Raw genomic sequence first — 14,809 nt, 5'->3', positions numbered from 1 at the left:
TCAGCACTAACACACTATTGTCCTTAACTATATCCTAGTTCACACTGCACATGCTTTAGAAGATGGTTACGGTACCCAGTGCAGATTTAGGGCGTTCTAACATGATGGTAATCTGGCTTCATCTCAGACAAAAGGTGTGATTTACATAGCAGCTGCTTGAAAAACTCTGCTGAAGCCAACCTCCTCCAGGGCGCTGAATCCAGTGCGGTGCAAGCTTTGAGGTAGATAGAACAATGCTTCAGTCTTACTGTGTACCTTCCAGCTACTGATCTTAAAAAGTTCCCTAGGCTAATGTATAAACCCTCACAATGCTGCCTAAAGTAACTGTCCGTTTTAGAGCTGAGGCACAGAAAGTGTAAGTGATTTGCCAAGATTATGCAGCAAGGTAGGGCCTGATCCACAAACGTAACCTGTCTTGCACAACTCCCAGTCCTGGGCTTCAATCTCAGAAATTCAGCAATTTGTGTATCTATATTAAGAGGCTCTTTGACTAGAAACTGCCTTGTTTAATCGCTGCCCCTTTATCATGCATATCAAAGGAGCCAGCAATCACATTTAACAGAACCACTCCACAGTAGGAGCGTAGAGCGGCAGCCGCTATGGACTCTGTCAAGCTGCCATCGTGGGGAAGATTTCTTTGTTCGTCTAACCCATCTCAGCACCAGGTTCTTCCTTTTGCTAAGTTCTCTAGGGCTTTGCCCTGTCCAGGGGTAAATGACAAGCCACAGGGCAGAGACTGTTCACTTAGCATCACCAAGAGCCAATCACAGAGCTCCATAGCACCCAGCATCGGCTACTCAATTTACATTTCAGTCGAGACATCAGCTTTGAGTCTTTACCTGCTTCTGCCGTGAGCCCACCGTGGAATATGCAGCATCTCCCTTCATCTAAAATAATAAATGATGCGAGTGAGTGAATAGGGAGCTGTAAAGAAAAGGGGGAGGGGGAGAAAAGCAGCCCTGGAGGAAGTTGTCACAGGTTATGATACAGCTCTCTGCCGGGGGCCTGACTGGTCTGGAATGTGCTGTGGTCAGTGGCTGTCCCAGGCCTTCGGGCCACAAACATTGTAAATCACTAGGGCAAGGGATTAAAATTCTAGCTCACCCTGTGCCCTTAAATTACAGCCCCCAGGGCAGAGGTGGGCAAACTATGGCCTGTGGGTCACATCCAGCCTGTGGGACGGTCCTGCCTGGCCCTTGAGCTCCTGGCTGCGGTGGCTAGTCCCTGGCCCCTCCCCTGCTGTCCCCCGTCCCCCACTGCCACGCCGGCGGTGCTCTGGGAGGCGTGGCAGCATGTCTGGCTCCGGCCAGCTGGTGCGGCTGCCAGACATGCTTCTCTGAGCAGCCTGGTAAGGAGTCCAGGGGGGTGGATAAGGGGTGGAGGGTCCTGGGGGGCAGTCAGGGAATGGGGGGGGCATTGGATAAGGCGCAGGGAGCAGGGGTGGTTGGATGGGGTGGAGGTTCTAGCGGGGGCAGTGGTCAGGGGATGGGGAACAGAGGGGTTGGATAAACTTGGGGTCCTGGGGGACCTATTGTGGGTGGGGGTGTGGATGGGGTCAGGGGATGGGGAAAGGGGGGCCTGGATAAACTTGGGGTCCTGGGAGGGCCTGTCAGGGGTGTGGATAGGGGTCAGGGGATGGGGAATGGGGGTTGGATAGGCGTGGGGTCCCAGGGGCCTGTCAGGGGGTGGCAGTGTGGATAGGGGTCGGGGCAGTCAGAGAACAAGGAGAAGGGGGGTTTGGATGGGTCGGGGGTTCTGAGGGGGCGGGGGGTGGGAGGGGGCAGGGCAGGCTGTTTGGGGAGGCCCAGCCTTCCCTACCCAGCCCTCCATACAGTTTTGCAATCCCAATGTGGCCCTCGGGCCAAAAGGTTTGCCCTAGGGGCCTGTGCACCAAACACTGGTAACATGCTAAGGGAGCTTTTCACCTTTAGGTCACTGCTTCAGATCCAGCCCAGGGGGAATGACTGAAAATCGTTACCAGCTGCTGGCTCTTCAGATACCAGCAGAGCAAGTGTCAGCATCATAACCAGCCTGGCCCATAGCTCTAACCAGCCCCCTTGCGGACAGGCTCAGCAGAGAAGCCAAGGGTTGAATAAAGAAAGAAAGTCTGAACTACCTTGCGCTCCTAGAGGTCAGGTGCTGGCGTGGGGAACCTTGTACTTCTGGTGCATGTGCAGCGTCTACTGCAGGCCTAACCTGGGGAGTTTTCATCTCCTGGATGGCCAACCTTTCCCAGCAACAAATTTACTTACACAAAATATTCCTTACTGAGTCTTCATCAATGTTCAACTAAGACACTATAACACCCAATACCCAGAAGCCACGAGCCAGATTCTGCCCTTGGTTAAACCCTGGCCCCCCCAGGGATATTAATGGGATTGCATGGCTGGAACGAAGGGCAGAGTTTGACTCCTGGTTCTTTTAGAACTAAGCAATGTAGCCAAGAAAAAGGCCTTATTCTTTACTAGGTCTTCTGGTGGACCTTCCATTCTTTACTGCGGCAGAACCCTACTGTAGTCACGGTCATAGGAGCTTTGCTGGCCATACAAGATGAGTGCACAGTAAACCCTCTAAATGGCATTCTCCAAAATACCAACACAAGCCACTACCAAAGAACGCAGCAGCAGAGCTTTGTCTGTTTACGAGGCAAGAACAGCCAGTGCCTCAGTAAAAGTCGAAACACAACGGTTAGTCTGTATTCAGGGCCCAGCCAAAGTCACTGGTTTAGTACAGAGGGTTCTGTACAGCTCCTCAGCTCAGTGCCTTTGTTCCTGGATCTGGCCATCCAAGTCCTATTAGCATAAGCTGGAGCAATACCCACCCGCCACCACCCCCGAGATCCGCAGGGAGAACTCTTAAGAGAGGAGTTCAGCTGGAATCGGCGGTGACACGCTGACTCCTTTACGGTAGGAGCACACCGGCTGTATTACACAGAGCACCGAGTACTGACACAATAAATCATTCAGAAGGTGGCGGTGCATTACCTTTATGATGCTAATATTCCCTCTGCTGGGAGCTGCTTTTGTAGAGTTTCCAGGTAAAGGACCAGGCTGTCAACAAGCACAGAAATCACCCCGTTAGCTTGGCAACCACATTTCAGCTTTGAAATTGTAAATCTTTAATGCCTTTTCCCCCACCCCTTAAAGCTCGTTAGTATTTCAGCTCAGAAGGTTTATAGTCCAAAATCAGATGCACTTCTCTGTCTGGGGTGTTATCTACCGACAGGTTACAAAGGGAAGGGCTGATTCCCAGAGCTGCTGCATGCCCACAGCTCCAAATGGTTTCAGTGGGAGCTACGGCCGCCCAGCACCACTGAAATCTGGCCTTAAATGACTTGCCAGGTCCCTGTGGTGGGGGTGGGACCAGAATCCAGCAATTCTAACTCGCAGCCTCTTAGCTGGAGCACAAGGGCAGGTGCTGGCTGTGCTGAACATTAACAAACGGGGGGGAACCAGCCGTTTTAAAAGTCAGAATTGCAAATGGAGTGCGCTAGCTCTGATGTGCTGACCCAAAAGAGCCAGTGAAAGACACCTCCTAAGAGGAAGCTGTTTAGATTTTAAACTAGTGTCTTCGTCCCGTTTGCTAGCCTCTGCCTCCTGAACTCAAACTGCCCCCTCCCTGCTGAGCCGTGGGGCGCTATTCTTTCCAACCTGTACAATCCTCGACACGCTGTTTGTTTCCAACTGGCAGCCTCGTTGGCTAGCGAGGGCTCTTCTGAAAAAAGAAAATGACTTTTGACTCTAATGGTTCTGATAAACACACTAAATGGCTGGTATCTCAGACTACCAAACAGAAGGATCCTGCTGTCCTGAGAATAACAAGTGTAAATATCTTTGTTGCAGGATCAGATTATCTTATTTTGCAAAAGGCCCTTTGCCCTCTGTAATGTACTTAGCAAGCCACATTGCGCTGTTCTGCTTCATCCCAATATAACCCCATTATCTCTGTGATGTTATCTAGCTGTACAGCTGCACGCACGGGCCTTAGTGAAACAGCTTGTACAATAAACAGCTTCTGCTTAAAAAGGCAATTTCTTTTTGAGACGTCACTTCATCGCTGTGCCGTTTATACAAGAAAATGGTCAAAGAAACGAAACCCTTTTGAAATGGCTGCGCCATGAAGAACATATTAACTGAAACTGTTCTCCTAGGACAGTATCGAATTAGCCCAATGGCCTTTTGTGACTGAGTAGAGGCCTGAGCATTGCTCAGATGCTACGGGGATGGGCAATGTTATAAGGTCCTAGATAGCTAGGTGTATTTAAAAGGGAGCGCCTCACTGCTCTGACCTGACGCACAACAACCTGCTAGAGAGCTGGTGCTTGAGAACACGGCTTCTATATTGATCCAGTGGCTCAAATCCCCTTGGAACTGTCTCTCCAACAAGTCAGAAGGCTGGAACGATTGCAAGATGGCGTCGAGTCCGTGGGGGGGGGGGGCAGCAGGATTGCCCAATGCCATCTCATCTCTTGCGCGTTTGGGGAACTGTTAAAATAACCATTGGGATGCCTCATGGCCGGGTCCCGTCCTGCCCTGTAATCAAATTATAGCGTTCCTCTTTGACTTAAGGGCACCATGAGATCAAGTATTACATTTAAAGGCAAAAGCCAAATTTAGCTCGTTCCTGTTCTGCTCCCAGCACCACACTACATAGCATTTTTGCTGAGCTGGCCCAGGATGCACCTACTAAACAGTGACGTATGTCACTGAGCTGGGGCTATTCCACTAAACAAAGAAATAATGAAGCCACTGGATGCTGAATTTCCCCTGGCTTATAGCCCAGGCAGTAGTCAAGCAACCAAACATTAGCCCGCTCAGCTGGCTGCAGTCATAGCAGAGTCTGACATGAAATGAGATGCCTGGAACTGATGCTGGTTAATTTTTTTAAATCTGCCTTTTAAAGTAATTTTTACAAAGCGTTTGAAACTGTTATTAAAACCAAGCCAGTCCCAGGCAGGAGCACCAAGGCCTCACCCCCCCCCCCTCCCCCGAAGTAAAATACTAGCACAGCCCGGGCTTCAATTCAGCTAGCACTGGCTGGAGCAGAGCTCCAGTAAATATTTTCAAACATGCAAGGCAGAAGCCATGGTGTCCCTCCCCATTCCACATGGGGGCTGAAGCCCAATGCTCCCTCCCTGCATCAGATGCCAATAGCCCCACCATCCTGATGCAGGGCAGAAGCCCTGAGCCCCTGCCCACACAGGCTTTTGGGCAGGGAGTGCGGGGGGGGCGGGGGGGTTGCTGGGAACTATACTATGAGAATTTAAGCCATGAGCATAGGCATGTCTAATGATCACATGTCAAACTTAAAAAAAACAGTCTACAAACCATTCAATAATCTGAATAATTATTCCTGCAAAGTGGGTCTGGATTTCTACAACAACCATTTATGGACCATAATAATTGGAGATATACCTATCTCCTAGAACTGGGAGAGACCTTGAAAAGTCATTGAGTCCAGCCCTGTACCTTCACTAGCAGGACCAAGTACTTATTTTTTGCACCAGTTCCCTAAATGGCCCCCTCAAGGATTGAACTCACAATTTTGGGTTTAGCAGGCCAATGCTCAAACCACTGAGCTGTCCCTCCCCCATCAAGAAGTCCATATTCACAGCATTTACCATTCCAGCCACTGAAAGCAGCCCAGGCATCCAGTTTGTGTGTGAAAAGTGATACAGTACTACAGTGTTACAAAATAGGAGGGTGCAATTCTTTGCAGGCACAGGGGCACCCAGGAGGCTTTCCTGGCCTGGAATTGCCGGTGTTTTGGCGGCAGAATGACGTGCTTGGCTTTGCCTTCTAGTCTGTGCTTTTTAGGGTTTCATACTGCAGCACCTCTGGACCATCTGAGCACCTGCTTACCCACAGCAGCCCCCTAAGTCTCTGCTCACAACCGTCTCGCTTCCAAGCCTCTTGCACTGGCTGTGGAAGGAAGCATCCAGAGAGAGAGAAAAGTGGGTCCTTCTCAATGGGGTGGGGTGGATGAGATGGAACAGCCCCCCCGCATGATAGTCCTCTAAGGGTCATCCAGACTCAGATTTGCAGTTCAAGGGTGCAGGCTTGATCAGCAGCTTCCCTTCATTTTGCAAGCCCTTGCAAAGAGCACCACAGAAGGCAAAGGGCAGCTGCTATCAGTCAGCTGAGCTCAGCAGATACTGCAGAATTGGTTAGCCAAAGCCAAACCCACTGCAGTGAAACCGACGGTAAACTCAAGCCGAGACTTAAATACGCTGAACATTTCCTGAGCTCAACAGAGCTCATGGAGACAGCCCCAGCCCCTCCAGAGCAGGCTAGCGTTCTTCTCACACCATACACACAATTTTGGTGTGCCACTGGCTGGCACGGCCACAGCAAAAAGCATCTCCCGGGGTGGGGTTGTGCTTCCATGAGACACGCTTTAGCTGAAAGCTAACTCCCATGTTCGTGGGCTTCATTAGGCAGGCCATTCCTAGCCCCTAGGTCCCATGAGGCTGGAGTTGCGACACCAATACACTCAGAGCAAAGACAAGTGAGTGCCCATCAGGCGGGCGAGCCAGCAGGACCAGTCTGTTTGGGTGGAAAGAGAAGCAGAGAGGCATGGGACCTAGTCAAACAGGATCAGCTCTGCTCATTTCTGTGTCCAACTCAGGGCCGCCCAGAGGATTCAGGGGGCTGGGGCGAAACGGGGGAGCTGCGGCGCTTGTACTCACCTGGGGGCGGTCCGGGTCTTCGGTGGCATTTCGGCGGCCGGGGGGGGCCCTTCAGTCGCTCTGCGTCTTCGGCAGCCCTGAAGGGCCCCCCCGCCACCAAATTGCCACTGGAGACCCGGAGCGACTGAAATGCCGCAAAAGACCTGGACCGCCACCAGGCCAGGGCTCGCGGGGCCCCTGTGGGGCCCAGAGCCTGGGGCAAATTGCTCCACTTGCGCCCGTTTCTGGGCGGCCCTGGTCCATCAGCTGGCAAGGTAGGTGGGCTGGGGAAACGGAGAAGTCAGTGCTTGGAGGGGCTGGGGGAGCTTGTGTGCATAAAGCATCAGTTATGGGCAAACGAACCATAACTCAAACTCTACTTTGCTGTGACACTTTGTATAGTTCCACGCTATTTGCTGATTTAATCAGTTTGGGGCTTCTCTTTGAGGGGAGGGGGGGATGGCATGGCCTTTTTTTTTTTTTTTTTAAAAGATGCTGGCGTTTTTTGGTAATTTTACCTCAAAGATCAACTTGGATTCAGGACTGGTTTTTTTTGTTTAAACCCCCCCGCCCCTTGTTGCATTTGAGCTGCATTCCCTCCCGGGGAACAGCCCCCCTGTGTCATGTCTGCGCAGCATAAGGAAAAGGCTGGGGACTGGTCTCGCAGAGCTGCAGCCACTCCTGCAGCTGGAGGTGGCCATGGCGAAGAAGAGCGGGTGGGAGGGTCCCATCCCTCATTTGGACTGTCTATCAGTCAGACATGCAGGTGCCAGCCCAGGGAAGGGGCAGCTCCCAGGGACAGCAAGACAGAATGTATCATCCTTATTTCATGTAGCTGAAGCTTTGCAGAGTCCAGGCGGCAGTGCACGGAGGGAGGCCTGGGGAGTGCCTTGATGTGGAAAGTCGTTCCTGCGAAGTCAATGCTGTGTATTTAATACTCTGACATGCTGGGCTAAAGAATCAGCATCCCCGCCCAGCCAGTGACACTGATGGCTCAGCCAGGGGGACCAGATGTCCCTATCCAGCAGAACTGGCTCGCTTAACCCAATAGCCAACTCTCCAGCTGTTGACTCTCCCCAGGACACCCTTCAGGAGTGGCTTCTTGGAATTCCCATCTCCAGATTCAAACCATCTTGTGCCTTTTCTCCCTTCATACCGACCCACATTCACAACAGAACTGCCCCCAACTACAGCAGATGTAACTCTTGCCTAGTCCCTGGGCATAGACCCAACGCTGAAATCATGCCAGGTAAAAAGAGATGTCCAGCTGGCTCTGGATGTCTGGTCACCCCAACTGCAATGCCAAGTTCTGGTGCGCCGGGAGTAGAGATTCAGGCAGAGCTTCAGTCTTCGGGACAGCTGGACTCAGTCCCTTATCTTTGCAGACAGTTGGCTTTTTTTCCTTGTACATCTGTCAAGCCATCTTGAACAGAGTGACCTATGCTCAGCCCTGGAGAGCGTCCATGTCTTCCCCATCAAGGAGGATCTCCGGCATGTATTTATGTGGTGGTTTGAGGGCCTCCAGCAGCTGGGTGTTGTGCTACATCAGCTTGCACCCCATGATCTCAGCGAGCTGGGCAGTCAGGGTATAGCGCTGCAGGCAAACTGCAGGACTGTCCATCACAGACATCCCCGGTTCCATCCAAAAGGAAATACTGGACGATGTTCTTCACACCGTGCATCTGGATCACTCTCCCTTGGCACTTAGCCTTGCAGTGCTAGCACTCAAATTGCTGCTTCCCGACGATGTTCTTCTCCTGTGGTTGCCAGCTGGTGCCAGCGTGCTGCTCTTGTTGCTGCTCAGCAGCACCCAGGTGGGGAAGAGCTGGGCGGCCAGGAAGCCATGGCAGGCCAGGCACAGGCTCAGCGACACCGGCCGGCAAACTATAGCATCACGGACACTTCTTCAAACACTTATTTTATCAGTTTGAGTCTCCGCCCTTCCCCCCAACTTACTGTTAGCAACCTAGGTTCCAACCTGAGGCTGAACAGCTGCCCTCGTCTAATTACACTGAGGCTGCAATTCAACCCTCTTTGCAGACACCAACTGGAGACCCAGCTGTTGCTGGCAGGTGCAGGAGCTGAATAACTGGGCAAGTCTGTGGCAATGGATTCACTCCATAACACAGCTCCTTTTCCTTAGCCCTCTCTCCTGACCCCTCTGGCATCAACACAGGCCGAGAGTCAGCTGCTGGAACAACAATCTCACCTGCAAAAAGAGACACCTACGCTCTGTGACACCACAGGAGGCAGCTATAGACTGGCCACCTTGGGGACCCACATACCTGAGAAAACACCTAAAAAGGTGCTCAGTAGACACCCTCTCTTTGCTCACCTCCTGCAGGCTGCCCTGGGTCGCTGGCCAGAGCCCAATCCAGAACTCAATTCCCTGCCTGCCACTGCTGCTGTCGGTCCCTTTATCACATCCTCAGGCAAAGGAGGAGGGAGGTGTGTCTATAAGTGAGCAGCTGATTGTCTCCTCCCAGGCAGGTCATGTGAAGCCAGCATTAGGCCATTACTGGTGCTGGCAACTGTTGTGCCCTTTCACTCAGACAGTTGAAAGAGAGAGAGGCAGTGTGTGTGTGTGTGATTGAAAGAGAGCGCACGTGTGAGTGTGTGATTGAGAGGAGCATGTTCTTCAAGGAGTTTATTTTTGCTGTAAAAGTAATTTAGCTACATCATTAAAAATCTTTTCACTTTTGTTTTCATGTTAGAATCATAGAATATCAGGGTTGGAAGGGATCTCAGGAGGTCAGCTAGTCCAACCCCCAAGTCACACATAAGTTTGTAGATTATGCATATTGCCCTCATCCAGTGCCCTGAGCACAAATATTTAAAACCAGTGCAATTCAAGAGGTCAAAAGTGTATTTATTGGGACCATGGAGAGTTATTGGGCAACGCTGCTTAAGTCCTTGGCCTCCTGTCTTCACTACAAGTCTGACTTGTAAGGCAGGGATGGTGTCCTTAGCCTCTGTTTGCCAGAAGCTGGGAATGGGCAACAGGGAAAAGATCACTTGTTCTGTTTATTCCCTCTGGGGCACCTGGCATTGGCCACTGTCAGAAGACAGGATACTGGCTAGCTGGACCTTTGGTCTGCCCCAGTATGGTTATTTTTATGATCTTATGACTGTTCGCTCACATTGCATAAGCAGGACTAGAGAACAATGACTTAAAAGGGCTATAGCATGATATCGGTCCTATCTATGTAGAAAAGATTAAATTGGGATTTCCTCGTGCTTAACAATAGTATTTACACGTAGTGAAGTCTGTGGTGTACATGAGAGCACTGGGTAGTGCAGGGCTGGTAAGAAGTAACTTGTGGCAGCCCTCACTTTTAGTATGTAGGTGTGGGCCCAGAAAATGCGACTTATTCCAGCAGATAGTGTGGCAGCTGATCCAAGCTCCAGGAGAGGTGCTGTTATCCATCACCACTTCCTGGCTTTGCTGTATGAGGAAGAAAGAGAGACACCACAACACACTTCCACTTAGTCCTGCCAGGTCTGCAAGGCAAATAAGCAGCGTCTCAGTTAATGGTGGCTAGAGCTCAGACAGATCCACAAGTATGAGAATCACAAATGTCCCATAGTCTGTGGCTAATACCCTGTACTCATAACCACACAGACATGTTTCACCCAGCCCTGTTCTGCGGGAGGGACAGCTCTTCAAACTCCATTCCCACATTACCCCTAGAGGGCCACTTAGTACTCAGCCACTTGCCGTGACTTTATTTCAGAGCTAACCTGCTGTTACATTTCAATAGCATTTTCTCCTGACTGACACTAACTTCTCCGTGGTGGGGCGGGGCTCTTTCCTTTTTGTAGTTTTCTGGAGCCTCATAGACTCAAGGAGAAGCGATGCCACATTTCGCAAGCAGAAACACAGCACAGAATGGAAATACACAGACTGAGTGAGGACAGAGTCACTGAGCGGAGCTTCATTCTGACTGGTTCTTGTAGTGGGAGGGTTATCCTGCATGCATGAAAAAGTAGGTGAAAGGCCATTGGAATCTCACCAAATTCCAGACTCTGGTGTTTTCCTTTAACTGTCACTTAAATAAGAAATTGTTGTTGACTGACTCACTCTCCTGCCAGAGGACTGGATGGCACAGAGGGTGGGCAATGAGCTAGATAAGGGCTTTTCACTTTCCAAGTTGCTAGTTTGAATCCAATCCAGGTTGACAGTAACCAAAAGCATCTCCTATTTCTTGGCTATTCAGTGTCCCATCAGAAATGAGTTTGGTTCCCAGTGGATGGGTATCCACCTCACAAAAAATCACCATTGCTCCTGAAAAACCTTGGACCCATCTAGGAAACTCTTTGCATGAAAAGATTGGTTGTCTCATGTCCTTGCAATGGTTTAATACAGCCATACACACACTCAGTACTGCTTGTGACAGTTCTGTTTTGGCAGCGCCTACTCCTGGGGGAATTCTGCACCATTGCATAGGCACAGAATTCATGTGCCCTGCAGATTTTTTTTTCTCCACAGAAAATACATTCTGCAGGACAGGTGCTGCAATTATGCCTTTTGCCCACCAGGGACTGCTGTGGTGCCAGAACAGAAGACAGCCAGGTCACGGGTCAAAGCAGCCAACCATGGATAGGGAGGAGAGTCTGCGTTCTTCACAGCACCTTGCCCATGGGGCCAGATGAGGAGGCACAGGATTGGGGGAGAGGGAGGCGGGGGGGGGGTGAGGAATAGACAGAACAGGGCACACAGGACTGCTGGAAGGGGGGTCGCATAGACGGGTTCAAAAGAGCTAGTGGGGGGACAGACTGGGGTGATGGCTGAATGGGAGTGGGGGTAGGGGATGGCTAAGTGGGGGGTGCAGGGATACATGGGGGAGGGGGTGGCTGAGTGGGGGTGTGGAAACACATAGGGATGGAGGGGATACAGGGACACATAGGAACAGGGACAGATGTGCCTGATTGAATGGGAGAGGCTAGGGGTCAGCCAGGGTCAGCATGGGGGAGGCTCCCCAACTCCCTAACAACCCCCCACCCCAAAAAACCCTGTTCCACACTTCTCTCACCCACACCCAGGCTCCTTCTCAGCAATTACTTCCCTCTCCCTCAGTACCCCGGACTCTCCCAAGCCTTTGCACTGCTTCTGAGGGGTGCAGGAAATACAGTTCTGTATTGTAGTTCAAATGAATTATTACTCAAAGTTCTGTATTGATATGCCTAATAAGGAATCTATTTGTCAAAAAAACATTGTCTGAATCTTTTTTTTTGGTCTGTATTGTTACAGACATACTCGCTGACAGGTATTTTGAAATAAATTACCAAAATAATTGAAACTGGTGTGATCATATTGTGTTATTTTGACAAATAAAATATGCAGAATTTTAAAATATCATGTGCAGAATTTTTAGTTTTTTGGCACAGAATTCCCCCAGGAGTACATGTAATGCATGTAATGTCTAACTCATGCAAATCAAGGGCTATATGATGCAGCTGAGAAAACAAAAAGGGAACGAAAAACAACTAATCTGGACGATAAGCTTTGAATCCCTAATAACCTCAAAGATTAAGTTCAGTAAATACTGAGTTACAAAAGCTCCATTTCTTTGCTTGAGATCGACACCATGAGAATATGCTGACATGGAAGAGGTCACTTGCTGGAAGGTGATAGTTAAATAAATGACTTTCATAGTGCTTGAAAAGCTGTCTGTGTGAAGGGATCAATGTTAGGACTGGGATATTGAAATAAAACTGATATGAAAGGAAACTTGTCCAAGTAAGGCACCGATCTGAGATTCAGTGGGAGGAAAGAAGCCACCTAACCCTGAATTGTGGGAAGAGAACAGCAAGTGCTGTCATGTTTTATAACAACGGTGGGACCCATGGATCCAAGGGCCTCTGTGCCTTCAGTAAAGCCAGATGCAGATAGGCACGTATCTCCCTTGGAGACAGACTCAAGCGTAATCCAATTTAGAGCAGCAAAACCAGAGGCAAAATGGAGAGCACAGTCCTCTCGGACAGGAATTATGCTTTGGCAGCTGGCTTTCCTGGGGATGAATGTGTTAGTGATGTTTTGATAACAGGCTTGGGATTGGGCCTGTAGGCTCCAAGGAACCCTGGCACAGATAGAAATACCCTGATCAGACTGGAGTCCGCTGTAGCTATTGGTTGTGCTTAGATCCAGATGGGCCACCATGGGTCTAGCTCCTAAGGGGATGGGGCACAGTCCACCAGGCCCTGTTGTTTCTGAGACATGTATAGAAATATCCTGGACAAACCTTATTGAATTAAGTTTACATAGCTTATGAGATCATTGTATTAAAAATGCAAATGTTTGTAAATTATGATGGGATTGTATGTAATTTCCTTAAGAGGGAGACATGACTAACGTAAACCCTGGGGAGTATTATGAGCTTCCAAGGACTCTTTTAAAATAATGGGCCAGACAAAATTGAATTTGGGAGGAGATGAATGAAAATGACACAGCTCTGGACCCCGACTTTTGAAGCTGCACCCCCGTAGGAGGGGACTTTTGTCTGCTGTTCACCTGTTTCATGAGGACAAGATCAGAGGCCTAAACTGTATAAAGGTGTGACTCATAGATTCACGGGAGTGCTTGTTCTGAGTTAAAAGCTGCTATACACTTGTGACCACAGAAAATCCCCTTGGCGAGGTTTGAAAGACTGATCACCTGCCTTACTGGGGAAGGGCAGGTGATCTCTGGTAAGCTGCTTACCATGTGTGCAGATTCTTATTTCAGTGTGATACTTTTCACTTTAAGAATAAATGTACTTGCTTAGAGGAACATCTACAGGGACGTTCTGGCATAAGCCCACGTGAGTTGACCTTGGCTCTTGAGACTCGCTACCCGCAAGGTTTTTTCCCTGTAGATATCACCTGGCTCGCTTGGGAATTCAGTGTAGACAGGGCACTGCACAGCCTGGACAACCTGTCAGGAGGGAAAGCGACATGGGTCTGTGCCTGAGAGGTAGAGATGATGGCTGCAAGCTGGGAGCGTAGTGTGAGTACCCTCGCATGGGGACCTTGCCCCAAAGGCCCCAGCTAACATCCGTAGGAAGGAGAGAACTGGGTCCTGTCACCTCCAGGGTCCCAGCTGGGAGCTAACAGAAAGTTGAGAGTCATTAGGAAATGGATAGCTAAGACATAGATATTGCCTCTTTATAAATCCATAGTACGCCCATATCTTGAATACTGTGTGCAGATGTGGTCGTCCCATCTCAAAAAAAGATATATTGGAATTGGAAAACGTTCAGAAAAGGGCAACAAAAATGATTAGGGGTATGGAATGGCTGCCCTATGAGAGATTAGACTGGGACTTTTCAGCTTGGAAAAGAGACGACTAAGAGGGGATATGATAGAGGGCTATAAAATCATGACAGGTGTGGAGAAAGTAAATAAGGAAGTGCTATTTACTCCTCATAACACAAGAACTAGGGGGTCACCAAATGAAATTAATAGGCAACAGGTTTAAAACAAACAAAAGGAAGTATTTTTTCACACAACACACAGTCAACCTGTGGAACTCCTTGCCAAAGGATGTGGTGAAGGCCAAGACCATAACAGGGTTCAGAAAAGAACTAGGTAAGTTCCTGGAGGATGGGTCCATCAGTGGCTATTAGCCAGGATGGTGTCCCTAGCCTCTGTTTGCCAGGAGCGGGGAATGGGTGACCACGGATGGATCACGTGATGATTCCCTGCTCTGTTCAGTCCCCCTGGGGCACCTGGCCGCTGTCAGAAGACAGGACACTGGGCGAGATTAGGGTGACCAGATGGCCCGATTTTATAGCCATTTTGGGTCTTTATCTTATACAGGCGCCTATTACACCCCCACCCCCTGCTGATTTTTCCCCGGAGCTGTCTGGTCACCCCAGGCAAGCGGGACCTTTGGGCTGACACAACATGGCCGCTCCTATGCTCTTTGCAGGGCTCGGGGACCTGCCACCCAAGGCCCCAGCTGGGGGCGGTGACGAGTGGGCCCCTGGGATCCGGGTCAGGCCGCGTGGCCTCCCCCAGGCCGGCCAGGAGCCCCCCAAAGCGTTTGGCGCCGCTCCCCCCTCCAGCCTAGGGCAGGAGCCCACCAGCGGAAGCGCCGAGCAGGAGCCCTGGGACCAGGCCCTCCGAGGAGAGCGGCTGCCGGAAGTTACAGTAGCCGTTCCC

At 50.3% G+C, this 14,809-nt stretch overlaps 2 protein-coding genes and 1 pseudogene across 17 annotated transcripts in view; 1 reads left to right on the top strand and 2 right to left on the bottom strand.

Moving 5' to 3' along the window:
- The window catches only part of LARP1 (La ribonucleoprotein 1, translational regulator), an 89,327-nt gene extending 87,273 nt beyond the window's left edge, over positions 1-2,054 (top strand). The window contains exons 21-22 of one of the 5 annotated variants that reach the window (XM_039485564.1): positions 128-221; positions 1,932-2,054. In XM_039485564.1, coding sequence (XP_039341498.1) covers positions 128-221; positions 1,932-1,968 — 131 coding nt within the window. In that variant the 3' untranslated portion in view covers positions 1,969-2,054. The remainder of the gene's footprint in view (positions 1-127; positions 222-1,931) is intronic. The other 4 variants (XM_039485565.1, XM_039485569.1, XM_039485572.1 and 1 more) reach the window with 4 other exon arrangements.
- FAXDC2 (fatty acid hydroxylase domain containing 2) overlaps positions 1-14,809 on the bottom strand; it is a 24,550-nt gene extending 9,741 nt beyond the window's left edge. The window contains exons 1-5 of one of the 12 annotated variants that reach the window (XM_039485576.1): positions 13,424-13,576; positions 10,001-10,112; positions 3,651-3,714; positions 2,985-3,050; positions 840-887 (exon numbers count right to left, since the gene is read on the bottom strand). In XM_039485576.1, coding sequence (XP_039341510.1) covers positions 840-887 — 48 coding nt within the window. In that variant the 5' untranslated portion in view covers positions 2,985-3,050; positions 3,651-3,714; positions 10,001-10,112; positions 13,424-13,576. Of the gene's footprint in view, positions 1-839; positions 888-2,984; positions 3,051-3,650; positions 3,715-4,288; positions 4,372-8,952; positions 9,288-10,000; positions 10,113-13,367; positions 13,581-14,730 lie in introns of those variants that run through there. The other 11 variants (XM_039485577.1, XM_039485573.1, XM_039485579.1 and 8 more) reach the window with 11 other exon arrangements.
- LOC120369779 lies at positions 7,156-12,827 on the bottom strand (annotated as a pseudogene).

The sequence above is a fragment of the Mauremys reevesii genome, linkage group 8 (assembly GCF_016161935.1).
Source record: "Mauremys reevesii isolate NIE-2019 linkage group 8, ASM1616193v1, whole genome shotgun sequence".
In the NCBI taxonomy this organism is placed as follows: Eukaryota; Metazoa; Chordata; order Testudines; family Geoemydidae; genus Mauremys; species Mauremys reevesii.
This window is presented reverse-complemented; position numbering and strand designations above follow the sequence as displayed.